The sequence below is a fragment of the Manis javanica genome, chromosome 2, assembly GCF_040802235.1.
Source record: "Manis javanica isolate MJ-LG chromosome 2, MJ_LKY, whole genome shotgun sequence".
NCBI lineage: Eukaryota > Metazoa > Chordata > Mammalia > Pholidota > Manidae > Manis > Manis javanica.
In genome coordinates, this window is record NC_133157.1 from 34,836,231 (window position 1) to 34,863,784 (window position 27,554).

Genomic DNA, 27,554 nt, shown 5'->3' on the forward strand with positions numbered 1-27,554 from the left:
CAAATGGCCAGGATCATTGAGCTGTAACAGCCTGAGGTCCCCAATTATATGACAGAGACAGAGTTATTCAGAGGTCCCTGCTTGCCTGTAAAGTGCTAAGACATAGCATATATGGGCAGAAGATTTTGCTTTAGGTGTATTAATGTCCTTTGTTAGGCAGAAAAATCCTTCATTTTATTAAGTTTCATTAGATTCCTAGGGTCTGCTCTTCATGATTTTGGCTGATACACAGCCTGGCTTTAGATAACTTGGTTTTTTTAGTTTTTTGTTTTTGTTTTTTTGTTTTTAATTAATTAATTTATTTTGTTGTCATTAATCTGCAATTACATGAAGAATATTATGTTTACTAGGGTCCCCCCTTCACCAAATCCCCCCCACATACCCCATTACAGTACTGTCCATCAATGTAGTAAGATGCTGTAGAATCACTACTTGTCTTCTCTGTGTTGCACAGCCCTCCCCGTGCCTCCTCCCCCACATTATACATACTAATCATAATGCCCCCTTTCTTTTTCCCCACCCTTATCCCTCCCTTCCCTCCCTTTCTCCCCAGTCCCTTTCCCTTTGGTAACTGTTAGTCCATTCTTAGGTTCTATGATTCCGCTGCTGTTTTGTTCCTTCAGTCTTTCTTTGTTCCTATAGTCTTTGGGTTTGAGGTGAGTCTCTTGTAAGCAGCATAGAGATGGATCTTGCTTTTTGATCCATTCTATTATTCTGTGTCTTTTGATTGGTGCATTCAGTCCATTTACATTTAGGGTGATTATTGAAAGATATGTCCTTATTGCCATTGCAGGCTTTAGATTCGTGGTTGCCAAAGGTTCAAGGTTAGCTTCTTTAGTATCTCACTGTCTAACTTAACTCGCTTATTGAGCTATTTTAAACACTGTCTGGTCATTCTTTATTTTTCTCCCTTCTTATTCCTCCTCCTCCATTCTTTATATGTTGGTTGTTTTATTCTGTGCTCTTTTGTGCTTCCTTTAACTGCTTTTGTGGGTAGTGTAGTTGATTTTATTTTTTGCCTTTAGTTAATATTTGGTTGGTCTGTTTTCTTTGCTGTGATTTTATTTTCTCTGGTGACATCTATTTAGTCTTAGGAGTGCTCCCATCTAGAGCAGTCTCTCTAAAATACCCTGTAGAGGTGGTTTGTGGGAGACAAATTCCTTCAACTTTTGCTTGTCTGGGAATTATTTAATCCATCCTTCATATTTAAATGATAGTCGTGCTGGATACAGTATTCTTGGTTCAAGGCCCTTCTGTTTCATTGCATTAAATATAACATGCCATTCTCTTCTGGCATGTAATGTTTCTGTTGAGAAGTCTGATGATAGCCTGATGGGTTTTCCTTTGTAGGTGACCTTTTTCCTCTCTCTAGCTGCCTTTAAAACTCTGTCCTTATCCTTGAGCTTTGCCATTTTAATTATTATGTGTCTTGTTGTTGCCCTTCTTGGGTCCTTTCTGTTGGGAGTTCTGTACACTTCCATGGTCTGATTGGTTATTTCCTCTTCCAGTTTGGGGAAGTTTTCAGCAATTATTTCTTCAAATACACTTTCTATCCCTTTCTCTCTCTCTTCTTCTTCTGGTACCCTATAATGCAGATATTGTTCCTTTTGGATTGGTCACACAGTTCTCTTAATATTGTTTCATTCCTGGAGATTCTTTTATCTCTCTCATCCCTTAGCTCTTGCATATTTCTCTGCAGCTCCATCAGCATGGTTATGAGCTTTATTTTTAATTCTTTTTCAGGAAGACTGGTTAGGTCTATCTCCTTCTTAGGGTTTGCCTCTGTGATCTTGGTCTATATCAATTTCTTCTGCCTTTTCATGGCAATAGATATATTTGTGGGGAGCTGGCGCATGTTAGGTAAGAGAAAGTCCCTTCTTGCCAGTTTGTGGCCTTCCTCTCCTGGGAGAACAGCAGCCTCTAGCAGCTTGTGCTGGGCAGCTGGGTGCAGATGGGGCTTCTGATCTTGCCCGGCTGCTATGGAGTTTATTTAGCTCTGCAGTTGCTGTGGGCGTGACCTGCCTCAGGCTGCTTCTCCAATATGACGGAGCCACGTTGGAGGGGGAACAGGTGGGAGGCTGTTTATCACAGTGAGGGGCCTCCGAGCTGTGCCGCGGGAGTTCGGGTACCCAGAGTTCCCCAGGATTCCCTGCTGCTGGGCTAGGTTTCCCGGGGCACTTCCGTCCAGCTGTGGGATCCCTGTCCCTTTAAGACTTTCAAAAAGCACTCGCTTTTCTTTGTCCCTGGTGTGCCAGCTGTGGGGACCTACTCACAGGTCTTACTGTCTTGTTTCCCTAGTTTCCAGCACCCCACATATGCACTGTGTGTCTATGCTCTGGTGTGGATGGCTGCGGCTGGCTATTTAGCAGTCTTGGGCTCCCTCTCCCTCCCCACTCTGACTCCTCACCTCCCGCTGGGAGCTGCGGTGAGAGACGCTCAGGTCCCGCTGGGCCACGGCTTGTATCTTACCCCCTTCATGAGGTGCTGGGTTCTTGCAGGTGTGGATGTAGTCTGGCAGTTGTCCTGTGTCTTCTGCTCTCTCTTTTAGGGAGAGTTGTATTTGTTGTATTTTCAAAAATGTATGTGGTTTTGGGAGGATATTTCCACTGCTCTACTCACACTGCCATCTTGGTTCTCTCTCCCTAGATAACTTGGTTTTATAGTTGAATGCCACAGGGTAAGTTTCTTCACAATTTTAGGGACATCATACTGTGATTCCCATGTACCAACCCAAGCAAGGCAACAAAAAGCAAACACATACTTTATGCCTTCACTATTCTAGGGGAGTAAGAGAGAGTTTGACATGGGAACACACAACCAATCTGCTGTGACAGAATTTGTCCTGCTGGGCCTCTCTGCCCACCCAAAGCTGGAGAAAACATTCTTTGTGCTCATCCTGCTGATGTACCTGGTGATCCTGCTGGGCAACGGGGTCCTCATCCTGGTGACCATCCTTGACTCGCGCCTGCACACGCCCATGTACTTCTTCCTGGGGAACCTCTCCTTCCTGGACATCTGCTACACAACGTCTTCTATCCCTCTAGTCCTGGACGGCTTCCTCACTCCCAGAAAAACCATCTCTTTCTCAGGCTGTGCCGTGCAGATGTTCCTCTCCTTTGCCATGGGAGCCACAGAGTGTGTGCTTCTGGGCATGATGGCATTTGATCGCTACGTGGCCATCTGCAACCCCCTGAGGTACCCTGTGGTCATGAGCAAGGCTGCCTACATGCCCATGGCTGCTGGCTCCTGGGTGGCTGGTGGAGCCAACTCCCTGGTGCAGATCTCTCTTGCAGTACAACTACCCTTCTGTGGGGACAATGTCATCAACCACTTCACCTGTGAGATCCTGGCTGTCCTCAAGTTGGCCTGTGCTGACATCTCCACCAATGTGATCAGCATGGTTGTGGCCAATGTGATCTTCCTGGGGGTCCCAGTTCTGTTCATCCTCATCTCCTATATCTTCATCCTCACCACAATCCTGAGGATCCCGTCAGCTGAGGGGAGGAAAAAGGCCTTCTCCACCTGCTCAGCCCACCTCACTGTGGTGGTCATCTTCTATGGGACCATCCTCTTCATGTATGGAAAGCCCAAATCCAAGGACCCCTGGGGGGCAGACAAGCAGGACCTTTCTGACAAGCTCATCTCCCTCTTCTATGGGGTGCTGATCCCCATGCTGAACCCCATCATCTACAGCCTGAGGAACAAGGATGTGAGGGTTTCTGTGAAGAACCTGGTGAGTCAGAAATGCCTCAGTCAGTGCTGATGGGATATGTCTTGGGACCCACACATTCTGATCCATATGAGAATCTCAATGCAAAGTAGTGCTAGGTGAGGGGTGAACTGAGTTTAGAGTCCTGCCACTCACAGGGTGGTAGAGGGGCCAGCCGTGTCAGCATGACCTGAGAGCTTGTTAGATATAAAGAATTTGGGGGCCCACTTTAGACCTACTGAATTGGAGTCTATTTTAACAGGCGCTCCCAGGTGAGTCACATGCATATTAAACTGAGATGTATTTGTTAGAATATCATGGACGCTGTGGTGGATGTGCTGACCACACCCTACCCTCACCCAACCTAGGGCCTGTTACTGGGAGTGCTGGTGGCTGCCAGTCCTTGGCTGAGTCCCTCTGCTGGCTTATCCTTGGCCCAAGAACATTATGTCACCCAAAGTCACATTCCCTTCTCAGAGGCAGCCCATGTCCAGTGACTAGTCAGTGTCAATATAAAGGCCTGGTTCTCCTTGTTTCAAATGGGGATATCTCTAAAGGGCCATCCCAACTTGAGAGCATTCCCATGGCAGTTCATGTGCTCCCTCTGCCCAGTCTTGAGCAACCATCAATCTTAGCACTGATGCCTAAGCTGTGCGTGCATGTCCCTGGTGTGTGTCCCTCTCAGGGGTTTCCTGTATCCTGACTCCCAAGAAAAATAAACCACCAAATTCCTTTTGTTCAAATAAAAATTATTCTTTAAGTTAAATTCCTCTACTTTCCCCTTCTATAAGTGGATATGAATTTGTATTTACTGTATAAGTGTCATTACTCCTAAGCAGAGAGTCAGCAGGGCTGTTTTACTCCATAGGCATAAGGGTACATAGTCAGGCTAGGGGGTTTCTTTCAAGGAGAAAGATGTTTGAGGTGGAAAACATATGGGCTCTAAACTATAACAAAACAAAACAAAAAACCTTTTAAAAATCTTAATAATTCTTTACTTACATATCTACAAAAGGAAACATTATGTGAACCTCAGTAATGGATATGTTTTGTAGTTATGCATCTTATTTTAAAATACTCTGTAGTGCAAAGGACACCATCAATAGAACAAAAAGGTATCCTACAGTATGGGAGAATATATTCTTAAATGACAGATCTGATAAAGGGTTGACATCCAAAATATATAAAGAGCTCACACATCTCAACAAACAAAATGCAAATAATCCATTAAAAAATGGGCAGAGGAGCTGAATAGACAGTTCTCTACAGAAGAAATTCAGATGGCCAACAGACACATGAAAAGGTGCTCCACATCGCTTGTCATCAGAGAAATGCAAATTAAAACCACAATGAGCTATCATCTCACACCAGTAAGGATGGCTACCATCCAAAAGACAAACAACAACAAATGTTGGCGAGGTTGTGGAGAAAGGGGTACCCTCCTACACTGCTGATGGGAATGTAAATTAGTTCAACCATTGTGGAAAGCAGTATGGAGGTTCCTCAAAATGCTCAAAATAGAAATACCATTTGACCCAGGAATTCCACTTCTAGGAATTTACCCCAAGAATGCAGCACTCCAGTTTGAAAAAGACAGGTGCACCCCTATGTTTATTGCTGCACTATTTACAATAGCCAAGATATGGAAGCAACCTAAATGTTCATCAGTAGATGAATGGATAAAGAAGATGTGGTACATATACACAATGGAATATTACTCAGCCATAAGAAAAAAACAAATCCTACCATTCGCAACAACATGGATGAAGCTAGAGGGTATTATGTTCAGTGAAATAAGCCAGGTGGAGAAAGACAAGTACCAAATGATTTCACTCATATGTGGAGTATAAGAACAAGAGAAAACTGAAGGAACAAAACAGCAGCAGAATCACAGAACCCAAGAATGGACTAATAGTTACCAAAGGGAAAGGGACTGGGGAGGACGGGTTGGAAGGGAGGGAGGGATAAGGGCGGGAAAAAAAAGAAAGGGGGCATTACGATTAGCATGTATAGTGTGGGGGGGCATGGGGAGGGCTGTGCAACACAGAGAAGACAAGTAGTGATTTTACAGCATCTTACTATGTTGATGGACAGTGACTGTGAACAGGGATGTGGGGGGGACTTGGTGAAGGGGGGAGCCTAGTAAACATAATGTCCTTCATGTAATTGTAGATTAATGATACCAAAATAAAATTTAAAAAATAAATAAATAAATAAAAATAAAATAAAATAAAATACTCTGTAGTTAGGCACTTTCACTTTGGAAGAACTCCTTCATTTTCATGCTTATTGTTGAAAAATCATAGAATTATAAATTGAATCACTTAGAAGCCAAATAATTTCCATAACATAAGGAAACTCAATTCAAATTTACCACAAAATTTACATAAGTGGGGTGTAGGTGCATTTTGACATGGAGTGGGAACTCTGAGAGAGACAGTGCCCTAGCCTGGGACAGTCTTGAGATGGGCCTCACAGTTCCAGATAACTTGTCTGCAGAGCTTAAAAATGCAGTGAGCACACAAGTGCCTCTCCCCAGTTACCTTTCAACTCTCTCTTGCCCCCACCCCACCCGTGTGCTCAGAGAGGTGTGTCCAGGTGGCCGGTAGACTTCCACAGAGGGGCTGTCAGGGAGCAGATGCGTGAAGCTTTTCCCTAAGAGAAAATCCCAAACATGTCAGCCTCTACCTGACCCTGAGGTAGTCTGTGGGCTGTTGAGGTTCCCAGCCAGGTGACCCAGGGCTCGTTTTCCTTAGCCTACATGAAAATGACAGAAGCATCCATGGAGAGGGTGGAACCCACACTCTATGGCAAGAACTCAGTGCATTTCTCCTGGGGTAACATGGACCATGAGGCCTGAAGATGAGGGGGGTCCACAGAGAGCTCTGATACCAACTTCCGTCTTCTTACCAAGTAAGAATAAGTACCCAGGGTCTTTTTATAGTAAATTATCCACACTTCTCTTTAAGATTAGTCCTTATCAGTTGCTTTTGATAGAGATTAGGCTTCAACCCAAGGCCCCTCACCTACTCCCTGCCTTCCCCTTACCACTTCTAAGGGGAACTTCCCATCCTCAGGCCACGCTAAGCAGGCACGGCCATGCTCCATCCTAGCTACCTGGCTCTCACCTCCCTAACTCCAGCTGAGCTTCCTTGCCACCAAAGAGCTCTTACTAAACAGAAGCTTTTAGCAAAATGCTAGTTACCTGCCTGGCCTATGACATCAAAACTGCTTCTATGGCTTGACCCTGTTGCTCTCTCAGCAGGCCCAGCCCTCTCTCCTGCCCTCATGTCCTTGGCTTCAATCTGGAATTCTCATTCCTTACTGTGCTACAGCAGTGGGAGGGCAAGGTCCAACATCTCTGGCAAACAGAGTCACTTCCTAGTTGGGACCAAGCTGATCAGACGTCTGTCCTCCGACTCTTCCCTGTCCTGGGCTCCCACAAAGTTTAGGGGCATTTGGCAATTGAGGTGTCCCTGTAGCTGTCACTGAAAGCTTTCTGGGAATCAGACACTGAACACTTGTCATTTCACTCTCTTTCTAGTGCCTGGTGGTGACCTACAGTACATGTCTCTTGCTTCTGGTTTTTGAGGGCAGGGGCCAGACCTGGTCAGCTCTGGACGAGTGCTGAGGGACTGCAGCGAGGGCCAGCTGCTCTGGAGCATGTGGATGACCAGTGTGTCCATTGGGGCCAAGGCAAACCTTCCACCTCTTGTTTTGCCACGCAGCCTGGCAAAGACAAGCACAGAGCCCCTTCTAACAGATACCACCATGGTCAAACCATAGTCAGACCTTAGTTATCTCTACTTCCAGGAAGGTCAGCAAAGACAGGGTGGAACTCTCTAATTCAAGGAACATTTCTTTGCAGTAAGAGTTAAGATTTACACAGAGCTGTCTGCAACTTACCTAATAGGGTTTATGGGACACAGGCCCTAAACTCCTGTGGGACCTCCACCAAACTTTAAATTGCTTCTGGGATTTAAACTGGCCCCAAACAACCAGAGTTCTAAATCGCTCCATGGCTCCTTGACAGAACCTCCAAGAGGGCCAAGAGCAGATGGTTGTCCTGAGCATACAGGCTGGGCAAAACTGCAGCTCCTCAAGTTAGCCTCCTCTCGTCATCTCACTGGGCATGGAGAAGGCCAGGAATGGGAGCAACTAAAGCCCCTTCAGCTATGGCCACCCCTAAATTTTTTTACCTTGCTGTGACATGCAAAGGGACTGCTGAGCTCTGAGACAGCTAAACAGACTTTGCTGCACACTTCCAGGCACAGCCTTGACAGACAGGACTAGACCAGGGACGGTCAAGGTGGACAGTTGATGCGACCACCTCCAAAGCCTACTGGCCCTCTAGCATCCTCTCCCCATGAGACCTAGACCTTCTGTCAGGTGAGCTCCTGATCCCACACAGCCCTGTCAGCCTTATCGGCACCCTGGACACAGATTGAGTTCTCTCTGTGGCCAAGCCTTCTTCAGGTAGGTGGGGAGAGGAGAAAAAGTAATTATGAGTGGGTCCTGGTCACAGCTTCCATGGCTCTAAAGGGCTTTTATAGGGGAGGGAGCAGGCATGTCCTGGGTGCCTAGACCAGCGTGCTAGCAGGGCGGGGGCGAGGGTGGGGATGACCTGCCAAGAAGGAAGTTTCTGCTCAATATGAGAAAACTTTCCAACAACCAAGGCTGTCTGACAAAGAAATGGGAGTTGTACACTCATATAGCTCAAGATACTCAGAGCAAAAATGGGAAAATTGTGTTTCAGAGGAGGGGAAAGAGGCAAGACCAATTATTTTATAATATTCCTGCCAAGGCTGAGATTCTCCAGTCAACAGTATTAAATTCTCTAAACGCAGGTCTCTTTACCCACATAGTCCCAATGTCCTCAGTTAATCTCTGATAACTGCATGAGAAGAGCTTCAGATTCTGCCAGGTTTCTTCCACCCAACTTTCCCCAACAGGCAACAGTGTAATAGTAACAGATGTGACGTGTGAAGCACAGGGACACCCCCACCCACCCAAGCTCTGCTACAAGGCAGATATCTTGGAGAAAAATGTGACACCTTTATCTGTCCTGAATGTCCTAGGGAAAGCAAGGTGGACCAGGACTTTCTAGTTGGTCCTCTACCCCTCAGAAGGCCTGCTCCGGCCAGACGGAGGAACATGATCTGGATAGGGAGGGAAGGAGCCCTAGGGAGAGGGTAAGGAACCAGGCCCCAGGCCTGGCCCTGTCCTTACCTGGGGACCTCTCTGAGATTCAGCTTCCTCTTCCCCACCATGAGAAGCCAAGGCCCGAAGTTCTCCCTAATGCACCAGATCAACCGTCCCACCGTTGACAAAAGCACATCCCGCATACGGCACCTCTCAAGCAACCCGTCTGCAGGCCGGCGAGAATTGTCTGCTTCTCGGTGAGGAAGAGCACATTACTGTGGCACTGCAGTGGCTTTCCTGGTCAGCTCAGATGTAGAGGGGTCCAAGCTGGAGGTGTGACTTACAAAACAGCTCCAAAAGCAAAGAGCCTGGTCACAAAGTCACAGATGCTCACACAGGGAAGCAGGAGGGACACTGTCCTTGGCTTCTATTCCTGCTCCCCAGCCCCAGGGACGAGAACAGACTGGAGAAACTGCAATGCTGTGGGCAAAGGCCATGTCTAGACAGAGGGGATAGGAAAGTGCTTCTGTTAGGGCCTCCAGGGTCTTGCCCAGAACCTCCTTGCTAACAGTACAAGAGGACTCACCAACCAAACTTACAGGGAGCACAGTATAAACCAGGCATCAAGAAGGAAACGTAAATGTTAGGCAGACCCTAATCTTCCTGGCCTCTGCTCATCACATTCACGCCGTGAGGGACTCCATATGGAGCCAAATTACCATCAGAAGAGTATTATGTAAGCACAGAATTAGAGCCAAGGGAGTGAGTGAGGTGATATCAGTGGTCAGCATCACTGAATATAATGCATGAAGCCCCCAAGGACATTGCAGGGACAATGTGGGGACAGGCATGGCCGGCCAGAGAAGCCAAGCACTGTTGGTCTCATGCAGCACACCCTCAGATCCTCTTCCATGGTCCCCATGTACACCCATCTTTACACATCCCTTCCTTCAAGTGTATTAACACTATTGGTCTGCCTAAAATTCTATCATGTATCATTGGGTCTGCTTTTCCTGCTTTTGATTTTTATATGTCCTGACTTCTAGGGTAACTTCAGGGGGTAGTTTTATCCCTTAGATGCTGATATTATGAGTTGGCGTGTCAATGGATTAATTTAATTAGAAGTTCTGGAAGCCTCTCATTGTAATCACCACAGATTTGATTCCTATAAACATGTATTTGCTCTTCTCAGTTTTCCCAGGGGTAGAAGAGAGAATTTAAAATGGAAGTGGCCAACCAATCTGTCATTGCAGGATTTATCTTGCTGGGGCTGTCAGATCAGCCAAAGCTGGAGAAAACATTCTTTGTGCTCATCCTGCTGATGTACCTGGTGATCCTGCTGGGCAACGGGGTCCTCATCCTGGTGACCATCCTTGACTCGCGCCTGCACACGCCCATGTACTTCTTCCTGGGGAACCTCTCCTTCCTGGACATCTGCTACACAACGTCTTCTATCCCTCTAGTCCTGGACGGCTTCCTCACTCCCAGAAAAACCATCTCTTTCTCAGGCTGTGCCGTGCAGATGTTCCTCTCCTTTGCCATGGGAGCCACAGAGTGTGTGCTTCTGGGCATGATGGCATTTGATCGCTACGTGGCCATCTGCAACCCCCTGAGGTACCCTGTGGTCATGAGCAAGGCTGCCTACATGCCCATGGCTGCTGGCTCCTGGGTGGCTGGTGGAGCCAACTCCCTGGTGCAGATCTCTCTTGCAGTACAACTACCCTTCTGTGGGGACAATGTCATCAACCACTTCACCTGTGAGATCCTGGCTGTCCTCAAGTTGGCCTGTGCTGACATCTCCACCAATGTGATCAGCATGGTTGTGGCCAATGTGATCTTCCTGGGGGTCCCAGTTCTGTTCATCCTCATCTCCTATATCTTCATCCTCACCACAATCCTGAGGATCCCGTCAGCTGAGGGGAGGAAAAAGGCCTTCTCCACCTGCTCAGCCCACCTCACTGTGGTGGTCGTCTTCTATGGGACCATCCTCTTCATGTATGGAAAGCCCAAATCCAAGGACCCCCGGGGGGCAGACAAGCAGGACCTTTCCAACAAGCTCATCTCCCTCTTCTATGGGGTGCTGATCCCCATGCTGAACCCCATCATCTACAGCCTGAGGAACAAGGATGTGAGGGTTTCTGTGAAGAACCTGGTGAGTCAGAAATGCTTCACCCACTGATATGGTAGGAAGCAGTGTATCTTGTGGTTCAGTGTGCACAGGGGATTCCCTCGAGAATGACCATTCGGTGAGCACAGACTTGCTCAATGGTCCCAAACATCAGTTTCATCACAAAACTGCCCAAACAATGTACATCAGGATGGAGTTTTCCTGAATAATGACAATGGAATATCAAGTCTTTGGAATGAAGAGGGGGTGACGCTAAATCACCTCAAAACAAAGATAAGTGACTATTAAAATGTATTTTTATTCAGAAAAAAACAATAAAAATTAAAACTCTGAAAAATATGTACTTGTTTATGCACTGCAGATGATCTATAATTTGTATGGGCCAGTTAGGTTGGGTTTTGCTCTACTGTGTATGGGGAGAATGTCAATGAGGAAAAGTCACTTCTTAATTGGTGTCCAAACTGAAAACAAATCTGCCATTTTGGAAAGACACAAAGGCACCCCAAGTGACACTGTTTAACCCTGTAAGGCACTAAGAGTGTTTCCTATGTAATTGTTTCCTGCTTGATATTGTAGAGCCAGTTTTGGGAAACTCCTCTTACTGTACATAAAACATATTTATTCCTAACAAAATTTGTGGAGGAGTTCATGTCAACACCAAATTCCAGACATTGTAGGTCAAGAGTAAATTTTCTAGCAGTCTCCATTTAATCACTACTACAATGTAAATTTATATTCTGAGTCGCTTTGTTTCCCTGGAATTAATGTTTGTGACCATCCAGACCCTAATGGTCAAACTCAGTTTTCTGTCTCTTTAGGATTTCGATTGGACCCTGCCTCCAACTGCTTAAAATCTACTTGTAATTACCCTTGTGGCTAAGAGCATGGGCTTTGGAGCCAGACTGACATGGAAGTGCCTCCAGCTGTGTAGCTTCAAGCACATTAGAAAAATTACTTAACTTTGGTTTCCCAGTTTGTAAAATGGAGATAATTACACCAACACCACGGAGTTGCTGTGGGAATTAAAATGAGGCATGCATATACAGAAAAAATGCATAGTGGCTGACAAAGAATAACCTCTCAATTAATAAATGGACATTTTTATTATTAATGAAATATGTTACTCCTCTGAGGAAGCTTTAGAACACTTGTAGAGTTCAAAACCACACTTAACTGAATCAATTCTAATTTATTATTATTATTATTTTTTGAAGAACATTATGTTTACTAGGCTCCCCCCTTCACCAAGTCCCCCCTACACACCCTATTACAGTCTCTAATTTATTATTTTTGATTGGCTTTCTGTTTTATGAGCCAACAGTCCCATCTCTCTGGGCATTTCCCCCAGTCATCCCTCTTCCTTGTCCACAGGAATGAGGGACTCATGTTTGTGCTGTGTGACACTGTCCTACCTAAACCAATCAGATTCTTTCTGGCAGGATCTGGGGATTATCATTAATACCCGGGAAATGAGTCACTGAGTCCATACCGTGCAAACTTGGGAGCTATGGGGTAATCGTGTTTGACCAAGTGTACTGGGAAAGTAAAGAGAAAACAAGTCTGCAAAGAGAAAAAAAAAAGAACAGCCAAAAGAATAGCCAAAGAAGAGAGCTGATGAAGGTATCCTAGTATGTTCCCAGTTCTTGGTTTCCATTTTTCCCTAAACCTGGCCACATTTCTGCACTTTTACTTCTAAAGGACACACTTACCAACTCTATATTAGGTTCTATTTTTCACTGATCTAGATTAACTTTCATTGATGAAGGAAACAAAAGTCCTATCTAATATGACACTAACTTGTATAAAAAACTCTTTCATTGTGATGTGCAGAATGCCAGACTATTATGCACAGCAGAAGTCATAAAAATCAGTTTAACACAACTGCTCTGAACTCAATATGTAGTGCTTCTCATAATCAAGTATTCTGTTTCTGTTGTCATGACTTTGCCCTCTGGATTCTGTCATCTGTAAATTTGAAACATGTCCAAGAGTTGATGTAATACAGGAGGCCTAGGTTCAAAGCCCTGCCTTCCCACTTAGAGCTAGGGGACCACAAGAGTGTCCTCTGCTCTCAAACAATCTCAGATATATCCATTCAGCCACACAATGAAGGGGGAGTGCTAAATATCTCAGGTGACCCCCCCCCCTGTGAATTTCCCTGGACCTGTGGTTCCTTTCTCTAGTGGGAGAGTCCCTTGGAGGGAACAAAGCAATGCTCTAACAGCAGTAGTTCAATATTTGAAGCTGAGTCTGGTTCTCACCTCCTTAGTTGCTCATGTGCCAAGAGCATCTTCAGAGCCTTCATTTTTCCCACCAGGCTCAACAACCAAACAGAATGAATGACTCAGGGAGTTGATGTCATCCAACTTCTATCACTAGTACAATGAACAGAGTAGCCATCATTGCAGGAGGCTACCTAGGGGCTAAATAGCAAAGGCTCTCATGCACAAAGGCTGATACAGCTACTTTAGGAGCTAATTGTTCGAACTGCCAGCAACAGAGACCAACCCGCATTTGGAAAGACTACTCAGCCACTTGGTAGTAAGTTGACTACATTAGACAATTTCCATTCTGAAAGGGGCAGAGATTCACCTGGACGAAAACCAACACCTCCTCTGAGTATGGGTTGCCTTTCCTCTCTCAAGGGCATCAGACAACATCATCATCTGATAGCTCACAGAAAGTTTGATTTAATGACATGGGATCCTGCACAATATCTCATCAGACCAAATAACTCACTTAGCAAAGTAACTGTAATGTGGTGTCATGATTATGGAATCCACTGAACCTTCCATGTACCCAGAAGCACCTGGCTCAAGAGGGTGACATAATGGCCTTTTGCAAACACAGCTAAGGCACCAGCTTGGAGATAACACTCTGCAAGAATGAGGCACCATCCTCCAGGATGCAGTATGTACCCTAAATTAACCGTTTTATGATACTGTGTCTCCAGTAAGCAAAATACATGATCTAAGAATGAAGAGTTGTAGCCAGAGTAACCCTAATTACCATCACTTCCAGGGACCTACTTTGCACCACTGCAACTCATGCTTTGCAGATCTAAGAGTCCTAGTTCCATATTACAGTCACATATTACAGTTTTTTATGTAACCAGGATATACAAATCCTTTATCATATATATAATATGCAAAGAAGAGTTCCTTCCATCAGGGGACACAGAAAGAGTCTCATTAAATATTTTTAGTACTTTATTGGGATACAACCTACATACTGTAAAATTTACCAATGTAAGGTACTGCTCAATGATTTTCAATAAATCTATAGGGTTGTGTAATTATCACTAAAAAACAATTTTAGAACATTCACGTCATTTCTACAAGTTCTCTCATGTTTTTGCCATCAATCTCCACTTCTAGAAACCAGTAGCTACTCATCTATTTATTTCTAGAAAGATTTGCCTTCTCTAGAAATTTCAGATGACTGGAACCACACAATATGTAGATTTTGGGGCTCAAGCTTTCACTTAGCATGTTTTTGAGGCTCATCCAGTTGTAACACATAGCAGCAGCTGCTCCTTTTTGTAATGGAATAGTATTCCATCATACAGATGTACCACATTGTGTATGTGCACCCATTGATGGACATCTGGATTGTTCATACATTTTGGCTGTTGGGAATAATGCCACTATGAAAGTTTATGTACAACAAGGGGTTAATACCCAAAATATATAAAGAACTCATATGCCTCAACACCCAAAAAGCAAATAACCTGATTAAAAAATGGGCAGAGGATATGAACAGACAATTCTCCAAAGAAGAAGTTCAGATGGCCAACAGGCACATGAAAAGATGCTCCACATCACTAATTATCAGGGAAATGCAAATAAAAACCACAATGAGATATCACCTCACACCAGTTAGGATGTCCACCATCCAAAAGACAAACAACAACAAACAACAAATGTTGGCGAGGATGTGGAGAAAGGAGAACCCTCCTACACTGCTGGTGGGAATGTAAATTAGTTCAACCATGTGGAAAGCAGTATGAAGGTTCCTCAAAAAACTCAAAATAGAAATACCATTTGACCCAGGAATTACACTCCTAGGAATTTACCCGAAGAATATAATTTCTCAGATTAAAAAAGACATATGCACCCCTATGTTTATTGCAGCACTATTTACAATAGCTAAGATATAGAAGCAACCTAAGTGTCTATCAGTAGATGAATGGATAAAGAAGATGTGGTACATATATACAATGGAATATTACTCAATCATAAGAAACAAATTCTCCAATTTGCAACAACATGGATAGAGCTGGAGGATATTATACTCAGTGAAATATGCCAGGCGGAGAAAGACAAGTGCCAAATGATTTCCCTCATTTGTGGAGTATAACAATGAAGCAAAACCGAGGGAACAAAACAGCAACAGACTCACAGACTCCAAGAAGGGCCTAGTGGTTACCAAAGGGGAAGGGTGGGGGATGGCGGGTGGGGAGGGAGGAAGAAGGGGATTGAGGGGTATTATGACTGGCACATATGGTGTAGGGGATCAGGGGGAAGACAGTGTAACACAGAGAAGGCAAATAGTGACTCTGTGGCATCTTACTACACTGATGGGCAGTGTCTGCAGTAGGGTATGGGGGGACACGATAACAGGGGTGAATGTAGTAACCACATTGTTTTTTCATGTGAAACCTTCACAAGAGTGTATATCAATAATACCTTAATAAAATAAATAAATAAATAAATAAAAAGAAAGTTTATGTACACAACTTTGTGTGGAATTGGTGAGTCATACAGTACAAATGTGTTTAACTCTGAGAAACTGCTATACTAGTTTCCAAAGTGGCTGTATCATTTTAAATTCCCACCAGCAATGTATAACAGTTCCAGTTTCTCCACACCCTCACCAACACTTGCTGTGATAGTCTTTTCAATACAAGTCTTCTAGAAGTTATATAGTAGATTCTCATTGCAGTTTTAATTTGCATTTCCATGATGGCTATTAATTTTGAGCATCTTTCCATGTGCTTATTAGTCATTCACATACCTTTTTTTTTTTTGAGAGGGTATCTCTCATATTTATTGATCAAATGGTTGTTAACAACAATAAAATTCAGTATAGGGGGGTCAATGCTCAATGTACAATCATTAATCCATCTCAAGCCTAATTCTCATCAGTCTCCAATCTTCTGAAGCATAACGAACAAGTTCTTACATGGTGAACGAATTCTTACATAGTGAATAAATTCTTACATGGTGCACAGTACAAGGGCATTCATCACAGAAACTTTCGGTTTTGATCACGAGTTATGAACTATAAACAATCAGGTCTAATATGAATATTCGTTTGATTTTTATACTTGATTTATATGTTGATCCCACATTTCTCCCTTTATTATTATTATTATTTTTATTTTTAATAAAATGCTGAAGTGGTAGGTAGATGCAAGATAAAGGTAGAAAACATAGTTTAGTGCTGTAAGAGGGCAAATGTAGATGATCAGGTGTGTGCCTGTGGACTAAGTATTAATCCAAGCTAGACAAGGGCATCAAAACATCCACGGATGCAGAAGATTTCTCTCAAAGCGGGGGGATGAGGTTCTGAGCCTCACCTCTGTTGATCCCCAATTTCTCACCTGATGGCCCCCCTGCAACTGTGCCTGTCTTAGGTTGTTCCTCCCTTGAGGAATCTTACCCGTCTCTGGCTAACCAGTCATCTTCCGGGGCCATACAGGGAAATGTAAAGTTGGTAAGTGAGAGAGAAGCCATATTGTTTGAAAAGGTTAGCTTTTTACTTCTTTGCAGATTTATGCCCTGTGGCTTCTATGCTCAGCACTTGTCTCGAGGTATCTTTACCACCTGGAGGAATTATGATACTCGGTAAATTCGATATGAGGCACGAATTCTATTTAAGGGTTGTAATTAGGAAGGAAGAAGAAAAGCTATAGAGGTAGCATATGGAAGGAAACATGGGAGGATTGATTTTCTTTGACATATCTTCTTGTAGAGTACCTTAAGCATGTATAGGTTTTAAACTACTAACTAATTTGTACACACATATTAACATAATAGGAATACGGTGACATAAACATAGCAAATCTATAATTACCATCCATCTCCAGTGAAGCCAAGAAAACCATTTAGGCACCCTAGGCATTTGCGAAAATTTGTCTATGATATGATGGGTATTGTCCAACTGTACTTGAACAGTCTGAGAAAAATCAGACAAATTAAAGCAGCCCATTTCTGGGATCTGTTCACATCCCATATATTCTTTTAACCGTAGATAGTCTATAGTCATAAGATTTTGGAGTGCTACAACTTGCACCCCTCCCAACTCCTGGTTGAGTTCCAACAGTACAGATCTGGTCAAATTCGTTGTCTCACTGTATGCACATGCCAGCCTAGACATCTCCCTCCTCATTCCAATGGCAAGTCCAGGAAACGGTGGGGTGGATGCAGCCACAACCGCAGCATCACCCAGATCCCTGTGGAGGCTTTTTGATGATCATCCCCTGGCACGAGTCCTCCAGAGAGTGCTGATGCCGGAAGCTCCTCCTCATATCGTATCTTAGTTCATTTTCTGGGTATCCAAGCTAGGCCTTGATCTTCTGCATAGAAACCAACAGACCCTTTGCCCACACTTTGACCTGCCCTCTATACCACTGTGCAGAACTCATGATGAAGATATTTTAATTGGGTTGTCCTTTTATTATTTAGTCATATATTACAGTTCTTATGTAACCTGGATACAAATCCTTTATCATGTATATAATATGCAAGTATTTTTAGTCCTTTTTTTGTCTTTTCATTTTTTATGGTGTCATTTGAAAAATAAAAGTTTTTAATTTTGTAGTACAATCTACCAATGTTTAAAATGAATTTTGGTGTCTTAAGAAGTCTTTACTTAAACCCAAGATCACAAAGGTTTTCTCCTATTACTTTTTCTAGAAGTTATATGGCTTTAGGTTTTACATTTAGGTCTGTGAACCATTTTGAGTTAATTTTTTGCATGGTGTGAGGTAAGGGTCTCATTAATTTCTTACATATGAATATTTTGCAGCACCATTTGTTGAAAAGACTATCCTTTTCTGCATTGAATTGCCTTGGCATTGTTATTGAATGTCAAATGGCCATAAATGTAAGGATTAATTTCTGGACTCTTATTCTGTTGTATTTATTAAACTTTAAGCTATGGCTATCCACCAGTCATACTGGACTTCTTATGCCAAGAGACCAGCAGGCAAAGAAAGGAGTCACTATCCTATTAATTTATAAATGAGCCTCATCATCAAGAGGAGATAGAGCTGCTTTTACACAATGCAGGCTGCTATGGACTAAATGCCTTGTCCCACCAAAATTCATATGCCAAATCCCTCAGAGTCTATAACCTTGGAAACCCAACCTATGACCACTATATTTCCAACAGTAGGACAATATCATAGAGATTCAGAATCAGGTTGTCTGGCTTTTAAGAGAGCCACCATTTCAGTCCAGAAGCTATTCTGCTGCAAGTATAACACAGATGTGGAGGTAGAGAGAAGACAGCATTTCATTAAGAAAAATGGATGTGGCATTGCATGGGGCAAAGGCATTGTGTATTTTCCATCTTGAGCAGGCTAGGTGTGAGTACCAGGTCTCAGAGCAATGCAGGGAACCAAGCAGCTACCTGATAATACAAAAAATAACAAAAACAAAAAATCTGGTTGTGGGATTGTGGCCAGTCTGGGAGTACTATTTGCAACCAAGGAACAAACAAAAGTGTCCAAGTTTACCCAAGAAGGTCATAGTGTGGTAGAGTCCAAGAAGTGATGGACATTGCCAAATAGGGATTCTGACATGCCTCACATTTTCTCTGTTACTCCTGAAGTCAATTAACTACTGAGATAAATGCTTCCCAAACTTTAACAAGCAAATGAATTGTCTGAGGGTTTTGTTAAAATAGAGAATATGGTTCACTAAATCTGGAGTGGGACTGGAGATCCTATAGTTCTAAGAAGATCTCAAGTGAAGTCACTACTAGTCTTAGATAAAATTTTGAGTAGCAAGCACCTAGGATATTTTGGTAGAAGTAGTCTGGCACTGGGGTTGAGTCTTTCATTTGCCTAACTGATTATATATCCTTGTTTGAGCAAGAATTTTGAGACAGCTAAAAGATTCAGATGTATATAGTAATTCCTAGAGCAACCACTAGAAAAATAAGGCAAGGACATATAACTTTAAAAAAATTGATAAATAAAAATGGAATTAGTTCAAAGAACTATTCAGTTAAACTAAGAGACTGCGGGAAAGTAGAAACAGAGAAACAAAAAATAGATGAGATAAATAACAAATAACAAAATAGCAGATTAGACCCAACTACTCAATGATTACATTAAATAGAAATAGATTAGACATGCTGAAATAGACTATGTTGTACAGCTTAAACCAATTTACTATTGTATATCAACTATACTTCCATAAAAAAAGGAAAAGGAAAAAAAGTGCTCAATATCACTAGTTATCAGGAAAATGTAAATGAAAACCACAGTGAGATACCACTACATATTAAACAGGATGGCTAAAATTTTAAAGACTGACAACACCAAATGTTGGCAACAATGTAATTCAATAAGAATTCTCATCCATTATCAATAGGAGTATAAAACAGTACAAATACTTTGGCAAAAGAACTCTTCATTTCTTATAAAATTCAGTGTATATCTATCCTATGACCCAGCAATCCCATTCTCAGGTATTTAGCCAAGAGAAGTTCAAATATATGTCCACAAAAAGACTTTTGCAAGAACATTAATAATAGCTTTATTCATAACAGCCCAAACTAGAAACAGCCCAGATGTCTATCACCAAGGAGAATGGATAAACAAACTGGTGTGTTCATGTAATGGAATTCTAATCAGTAATGAAAAGAGACAAACTATTAAATCATGCAGCCAAAAGGATGAGTCCCAAAAACATTATTCTGAATGAGGGCTGACACTAAAGAATACTTACTACATGATTTTATTAATATGATATTTCTGAAAAGGTAAGGCTTAAACAAAGGTGCAAAATATCAGAACAACAGGGATTTCTCTGGGCAGGGCGGCATTGGGGCTTGCCTGAGAAGTGGCATGAGAAAACTGCGGTGCTGGAAATACTCTACAACTTGAAAAGAATTTGTGTTACATGGCTGTTAAAACTTATTGGATGATAAACAAGATTTATGCATTTTACTCTAAGGAAATTTTACCCAAAATAAGAACTATCTCTTCTATTATCTTGTCTAAATATAAGGACTTGCTATGACTACTATTGGCAAGCCACAAATTTGTCCAGAGAACCTTCTAGCAGCCTCAGTACAAAAGGAAGGTGTATTCTGTTGTGGGCTTGTTATTGTGTTTGTTACTATTTCTTTGCTCCAAGTAATAGTGAAAAGCTCCTCTCACAAGCAGGTCATTGAGGGCTCAGGATTCCTTGTGCCACTTGGACTGATGGCAGAGCTTCGGTTTGCCAAGATTGCTTTCAGTCATGATTTCATCTAGGATGGTTACTATTTAGTTACTCTGTTATTTTTTAATTTACTGTAGAAGAAATGCTATTCCTACTTCAGGTACACATCTTCAGTGTAACAGTATATCTATGATGATTTATTGCCTTCCTGTATCTTAAGGGCTGATACACAAAAGAGGAATTATCCTGTGCGGGCCCCAAGAGCTAAGGAAGGATCCAGGATAGAGCCAGGTGCAGACAGGCAGGCTTTGGTCCAGAATGAGGAAAGGCCTCCTAATCACCTAAGTCCTACGGAGGCAATAAGACAGAGTGGATGCAGACAGCGCCCCTTTGTTGGACCACTTTTGTTTTAGATGTGTTACCACTTTCTCTTCTTAGTTTCTCCCTCGCAGCTTATAACTCTATGTATTAGTTATTCATTGTTGCAAAAAAATCACTCCAAAACTTAGCAGCTTAGAGGACAAACATGTATTGTTTCACAGTTTCTGTAGGTCAAGAATCTGAGTGCAGATTAGCTGCTTCAGGGTCTTTCACAAGACTGCTGTCACGATGCTGGGTAGCGCTGGGGTTTCAGTTGAAGGTTCACTGAGGAAGGCTTTATTTCCAAGCTCACGTAGATGGTTGTTGGTAGGATTCAGTGCCTTGAAGGTTGTTGGTATGAGAACCTCAATTCCACACTGTCTGTTGGCCAGAGACTTCTCTCAGTTCCTTGCCACTTGAGCCTCTCCCATTTGGCAGTTTGTTTCATCGAACCCACCATGAGGGTGTATATAGTCTGTTAGTTAGAAGCAAGTTACCAAAGGGGAAGAAATTGTACAAAGGCATGAAAACTAGTAGGCAAGAATCACTGGGGGCTGTCTTAGAGGTTGCTACCTCATTCCAGATTCCCTGAACTTCCCTGGAGTTGTCTTATAGCACCTGTTCCATGATGCTTTTCAAACCCGTATCTTATTGAAACCATGGAAGAAATACTCAAGCCTAAGGTTTGTGCCAAGCTCTGTCCCCAAAATGGTCTTCACCTTTCTCCCAGCCCTCTTCTGTCTCTTCATGTGTAGATTCTTCCCCATTGTGCAAGGTCTGGCCAGAAACTGCCTCCTCCTTGAAGCCTCCCCAGGGCTCTAGATGGAAATTCCCCCATGTGTCCATAGCCACGCCCTTGAGCTCTTGGTTTAGAAGCATGGTGCCCATAGCTGTTGGTTCCATAATGCCATGAACATAGGATGTTCCTAAATAATTCTTATCTCTCTAGCTGCTCTTTTCAAAAATTTTAAGCTTTTTGAAGTTTATAGAAATTCAAACAGGACATGCAAATGTCCTTGATGTCCTTCAGTGGCCTAAGAGTCGAAAGCTCCAGCAGGAGCAAAGGAAAGAAAGTCTTCCTAGAGTGCTTTCAGCATGATTAGATCTTGGGGACATTGTCCCAGAAGTATAATAAGCTTCCTGACTTCATATGATTCCATTTACAAACTTTTAATCACTTCAGGGAGCACAGTAGTCCCAGTTACAGCACTGATTCTAAATTTCCTTCTAAACGTAACGGTTGTTCTTTTGGAGTTTTGCCTAAACCAAAGAACCAAGACATGATAGGAAGAACCAGCTTTCACCCCTTCTTCAAATCAGAGGTGGACAGCTCAGCCTGGGCCTTACAAACTAATGTTGCTATTTCTGGCACAAGTACTATTTCCAAGACTAAGGATCCTTTCTCAGTAGGTTACTGATAGAGGTAAGTGAGAGTTCCTAGAGGAGTGATCCTCAACTTTTTATTAGCACAGTTTCAGCTTCTGTGTTTGATTTTTCAAAGGGGTTGGGCCTTGAGAAGGGAAGAGATGAAACAATGTCAGTGAAGATTGAGGACCATGCAGAATCCCGTCTTCCTGGGTCAGCAAAACTAAATGGCAAGAAGCTGCTGAAACTTTCAGTTGTATTAAATGGACTCACATAACTTCAGAGATGAGATGGTCCTGAGGTTTCAGAACCTCTTCCTATACAACCCTGGGGAACATCATTCACACTGTAGCCATAGAAAAGGCTGGAATTGTCCTGGAGTTATGCTCCAGAGGGCGCCATTAATATTGCCTACAATGTCACTGAGGCCTCCTGGAGCTGTGCATCCCGGTGGCCTGGCCTGGCCTTGAAGGGGCCTCACAGGCTGAGCAGCCCAGACTTTCTGAGCCTTCCTTCCCCACATCAGCTGGGCAGCTCAGCTTTATATTTGATGTTTCTGGTTTTAAGAAAACAAAAGTTTTCTTTCTTAAAGAGTTTGAACATCCTTGATCTCTTCTAATCCAAACACAGAATAGGATAATTTGAGGATCTAAGAGAGGGAAGTACTGAAGTTTACATAGCAGGTTAGAAAGTTAAGCAGAATACAGCCCAAATCTCTGGCTTACAGACCCGATAACTTTCCACAAATACAATGCCATTCCAGAAGGAAGCTAAGCACCATCATGTGAATGAGAAAAATTTAGAAAGCTGCCTGCTTGGTTTGATATGAAGGAGAGTTTTCTAATACTCCAGAACTCTGCAAACAATGGAATACTCTGTTTGGGAATGTAGTGCTCTTAACCCTTAGAAAAGACCAAGAAGGAAAGCCATGCATTACTGTAGTGTTGTGCAGAAAAAGTCTAGGATGCGGAAGGGGGGTTGGATAGGTTAATTGGGGACCATAATCAGTGACAAGATATTAGTCAGGGTGGCATATCTGGCACCTGAGCTAAAAGGCTCATGGACTATTAATGTCCACTGATTTCTGTGTGGGCACACACCCAGGGGGAAGGTGACCCAATAGAATGATAGGGGAAAAAAAGCGCTGCTTTAGTTACCTAAGAGAACTAGATTTCTAGAAGCTGTGATCTGCTATGGATTTGGGGCCAGTCCTCCATCTACCTTCATGGAACATCAGATTCAAACTATTAGGGACATATCGCTGTTTCCAGAGGACAAACTTTTCTTGGACACTCCTTCCCCACTTCTGTTGCATCTCTCCATGTCCAGTCTCTGTTTGTCCTTAACATTCAGCCGGATTCCGTGTTACCAAAGAAGCCCTCCATGACCCCTATTCCCACAATACCCTGAGGGCCCTTTTGGGGGCTCTGGCCTCTCCTGAGCCCTTCTGCTTCCCCCACCCTGCCAGGTTGTGAGCCCACTTAAGCCTGAGCTGTGGGTCACCCCTGTTCCTCACATACATTGTCATACCCACACACGGGGTGTGGAACAAGTGTTTTGGTAAATGGATAAATATGGATGAATGGATGGTTGGGTGAATGGACAGATGAAGAAATGGAAGGAAAGTCCTGAGGCTGGTTTTTCCCATGAGAAAGGAGATCTTGGGAACAGCAGGAGTATGTTTTCTGTGAGAATAATATGGAGAGAAAAAATAAAGGAGCAGTCACAACAAATCATTTCACTAGCACCTGGCACAAAGTTAGGAAACATGGAGCAAACTTCAAGTCACTTTTCTGATCAAAGTTTAGTGAGATGAATAGCCATATGGACACAGAACTACCACAGTGTGTTATATGTCTTACCTTTGATCAAATGCATTAAGTTATCAGAATCATCATGTGAAATATTGTATATTTGATGTCCTATGGAGCCAAAGTAATTTCTGATTGTATTGCTTCTTTTTTTCAGAAACAGAGACTGTGGGAATTCATTAGTTTTCTAACCACTCATCCTAATTGAAACTCCAGACCAGAAGGTCAGAGCGTTTGTAAGTTGAAGAATGTTGAGTTTGGATTTCTGAGTCTTTTCTTCAATTGAAAGAGGAGACATGCCATGGAAAGTACCAACCAGACTGCCTCTGTGACAGAGTTCATTCTCCTGGGCCTCTCCGCCCACCCAAAGCTGGAGAAAATGTTCTTTGTGCTCATCCTGCTGATGTACCTGGTGACCCTGCTGGGCAATGTGGTCCTCATCCTGGTGACTGTGTGGGTGCCCCGCCTGCACACGCCCATGTACTTCTTCTTGGGGAACCTCTCCTTCCTGGACATCTGCTACACAACCTCCTCGGTTCCCCTCATTCTTGACAGCTTCCTGACCCCCGGGAAAGCCATCCCTTTCTCAGCCTGTGCCGTGCAGATGTTCCTCTCCTTTGCCATGGGAGCCACAGAGTGTGTGCTTCTGGGCATGATGGCGTTTGATCGCTACGTGGCCATCTGCAACCCCCTGAGGTACCCTGTGGTCATGAGCAGGGCTGCCTACGTGCCCATGGCTGTCAGCTCCTGGGCATCTGGAAGCGTTGCCTCCGTGGTTCAAACATCCCTTGCGATGAAGCTGCCCTTCTGTGGGAACAACATCATCAACCACTTCACCTGTGAGATCCTGGCTGTCCTCAAGTTGGCCTGTGCTGACATCTCCACCAATGTGATCAGCATGGGCGTGAACAATGTAATCTTCCTGGGGGTCCCAGTTCTGTTCATCCTTGTTTCCTATATTTTCATCCTCAACAACATCCTTAGTGTCCCATCAGCTGAGGGGAGGAAAAAGGCCTTCTCCACCTGCTCAGCCCACCTCACTGTGGTGGTCATCTTCTATGGGACCATCCTCTTCATGTATGGGAAGCCCAAATCCAAGGACCCCCAGGGGGCAGACAAGCAGGACCTTTCTGACAAGCTCATCTCCCTCTTCTATGGGGTGCTGATCCCCATGCTGAACCCCATCATCTACAGCCTGAGGAACAAGGATGTGAAGGCTGCTGTGAGGAGCCTGATGAATTGGAAATGTGTCACCCGGTGACTGTGGAGGACAGGTGTCCCTGTAGATCTCTGCCTCTCGGCTGTCTTCACCCTCGAATCTCAGAAGAATGTGTCCCCCACAGAAGATACATGTGAATAATAATTACCAGAAAAAAAATTACACATGTAATGAAGAACTTTGTTACTGAACCCAATTTCAAACATGATGAATTCTAAAACCTGACAGGAGTATGATTCGAGGGGATGGAAACCTTCACTGGAAAGCTGCTGAAAAACCAAGTAGGGATCTTTCTGATTCTCTATTGTGCAACTCCAAAATTACCTTTGTGAGCAGGCTGCTCCTTTCTCTTGGGAAAAACAGTTCGGTTGTACCCTTGTGTTACATAAAGATCCAAGAACCTACTCTGGGAAGGAGGCACTGAAGACAAGCGCAGGGCAAAACTTCATGACATAACAGTTTGAAAAAATTGTCTTCATTGCAGATGAAATGGCACACCTTCAAAATTTATTTTTCTTGGAGTCACAGTTAAGTCTGGAGATGAGAGTGGAGTCGGCCTTTTTCCTTTCCCTGAGATTCAGAGCTGTTGGGACTATGCAGATCGCATGTAGGGCATTTCCTGTGAAGGCAAGTAAGCTGGATGCTGAAATACACATGTGGGGAAGCCTAGCCTGGGAGCACTGGCAGCTGGCATCTGATCTTGCGTTTCATTTCTCTGCCCTCAGTGAGTGTTGTGTAAATCCAGTTTGGCCTGTAGGCTGCTCTCTCCTCTACTGGGGAGGGCAGAGCAGGGGCGACAGGGCAATCTGAGGGACGGTGGAGTCAGGATGGTGAGATGGGACCAACAGGAGAGGGGGCCCAGCAAGTGGCTGAGGAGACCTGGAGTGGTGACACAGAAAAGCTGGGCCGGTTTGCCATGTCCCTGGGAAGATGCCCAGAGGTAAAATGTGGGCAGATCTAGTCAGTAGAGACACAGAAAGGGGCAAAGATATTGTGAGGGAGAAGATTTTGAATATCTCTTTTTCCTTGAGGCAATCAGATGACTATTTTTTCCTGAGAATCAAACCTTTTTGATGAAAACAATGGTTCCTGCCTGCCTTGCTTGGGTGTCCCGGGCTTCTGTCGGGGACATGATCAGCCAGTTCAGCCCCACAGCGCTCCTCTGCCCACGCTGGGCAGAAATGTGGACACTGGTGACTGCCTGTGCGGGCCCTTAGTCTCTCAGCCTGTAGGAGCACAGGGGCCCTTCCTAATTCACCATATCAAACCCAGTATTATCTGTCCCACCCTTGTGTGAATTTGCCTTTTGCTATTGAGCACAGAACCCATCTACAGCCTTCTTAGCTCAGTATAGAGAGGATGACGTGGGCTAGGGATGAATGCCAAGCTTTACAAGTCAAGAATTGACTTAAAAATGAAATATTTGCAGAACAAAGTTCCTTTTCAACATACTTCACTTCCCCAGTTCCCACCCAATCTTCCTGCAGGACTGAAGGCGGTGTTCCATCAGCAGGTCTCCTTCACCGAGTAGCTCAAGGGAGCTGACTCACCTAAGGCCACGGCCCCTCTCTCGCGGAAGCCCATAACCAATGACTGATCGATGGAGAGATATAAACGTCTTGCCGCACTCGAGACAACACAGAAGGGCCATCCCAGTGCCAGAGCTCCCAGGGGATTGACTGAGACCTCTGTTGAGACTGCATCACAACCCAACTTCTCCCTCTGCCCAATCCTGCTTCTTTATCCTCCCTTCCACCAGTTTTGAGCCCAAGACCGCTCCCTAATAAGCCTCCTGTACCCCAATCTCCATCGCAGACTGGGCTTCCCAGCAAACCCAATCGGCAACACTGTGCAAACTCCAGTGCTCAAGTAACACAGGGTACTCTTTCAGAATCTGTGGACACTGGCAATACTTCACAAAAATCATGTAGAATGGTTGGAAGAGGCAGCATACTGCTGTGTTCGCATCAGAAGCTTTAGAACCAAACCTTGGTTCAATTCCAGCTGTCCTGTGTATTATGGTTGTAATGTTGAAGTTTGTTTTATATTGTAGATAACTTCTCTGAAATCTGACTACCACCCCCACCCTACCCACCTCCCAGGTTCTATGTTTCCCACTCTTTTTCTTGCCATGAAATACAGGAAATAATGGAATTTGAATGGTGCCCTGGAATAAGTAGATGAGTCTACTCATGGCTGGAGGCTTAGGTCACTACATGTCCTGCTTAGTGTCCCCAGGGAATTCTGAGCTTGGCACATCTGGAGCCTGCGGGATGCTAACTAGATACCCTGCCAGAGGCAGAATGTCTCCTCTCCTAGCACCTGAGGAGGGGACAGTCATGCCCCTTCCTCTGGCCGCAGATGATTGGACTCTCAACCAAAACTGGGATAATCATTCTTTCTCTCCAAGGAATTTAGA

At 43.9% G+C, this 27,554-nt stretch overlaps 3 protein-coding genes across 3 annotated transcripts; all 3 read left to right on the top strand.

The window, feature by feature from the left end:
• The first annotated feature begins 2,803 nt into the window (after positions 1-2,803).
• On the top strand, positions 2,804-9,112 carry LOC108404318 (olfactory receptor 13C7-like). Its single transcript, XM_036996579.2, has 3 exons — positions 2,804-3,752; positions 5,285-5,306; positions 8,962-9,112. The coding sequence occupies exons 1-3, from the start codon at positions 2,804-2,806 to the stop codon at positions 9,110-9,112; spliced, it is 1,122 nt and encodes a 373-aa protein (XP_036852474.2).
• Positions 9,113-10,073: 961 nt separating this feature from the next.
• LOC108404395 (olfactory receptor 13C7-like) lies at positions 10,074-11,116 on the top strand. The gene has a single exon (XM_036996580.2). The coding sequence runs from the start codon at positions 10,074-10,076 to the stop codon at positions 11,028-11,030; it is 957 nt and encodes a 318-aa protein (XP_036852475.2). The 3' UTR covers positions 11,031-11,116.
• A 13,101-nt stretch (positions 11,117-24,217) lies between these two features.
• Positions 24,218-25,177, top strand: LOC108404839 (olfactory receptor 13C7-like). The gene has a single exon (XM_036996594.2). The coding sequence runs from the start codon at positions 24,218-24,220 to the stop codon at positions 25,175-25,177; it is 960 nt and encodes a 319-aa protein (XP_036852489.2).
• The last annotated feature ends 2,377 nt before the right edge of the window (positions 25,178-27,554 follow it).

What these genes read in the sequence shown, in the direction of transcription:
- LOC108404839 (XM_036996594.2), top strand. Translation starts at nt 24,218, where the DNA reads ATGGAAAGTACCAACCAGACTGCCTCTGTGACAGAGTTCATTCTCCTG.
- LOC108404395 (XM_036996580.2), top strand. Translation starts at nt 10,074, where the DNA reads ATGGAAGTGGCCAACCAATCTGTCATTGCAGGATTTATCTTGCTGGGG.
- LOC108404318 (XM_036996579.2), top strand. Translation starts at nt 2,804, where the DNA reads ATGGGAACACACAACCAATCTGCTGTGACAGAATTTGTCCTGCTGGGC. An exon ending in GGTGAGTCAGAAATGCCTCA is followed by an intron (nt 3,753 to 5,284) that starts GTCAGTGCTGAT and finishes CCAAGAATGCAG; the next exon opens with CACTCCAGTTTGAAAAAGAC. An exon ending in CTCCAGTTTGAAAAAGACAG is followed by an intron (nt 5,307 to 8,961) that starts GTGCACCCCTAT and finishes TCTGAGATTCAG; the next exon opens with CTTCCTCTTCCCCACCATGA.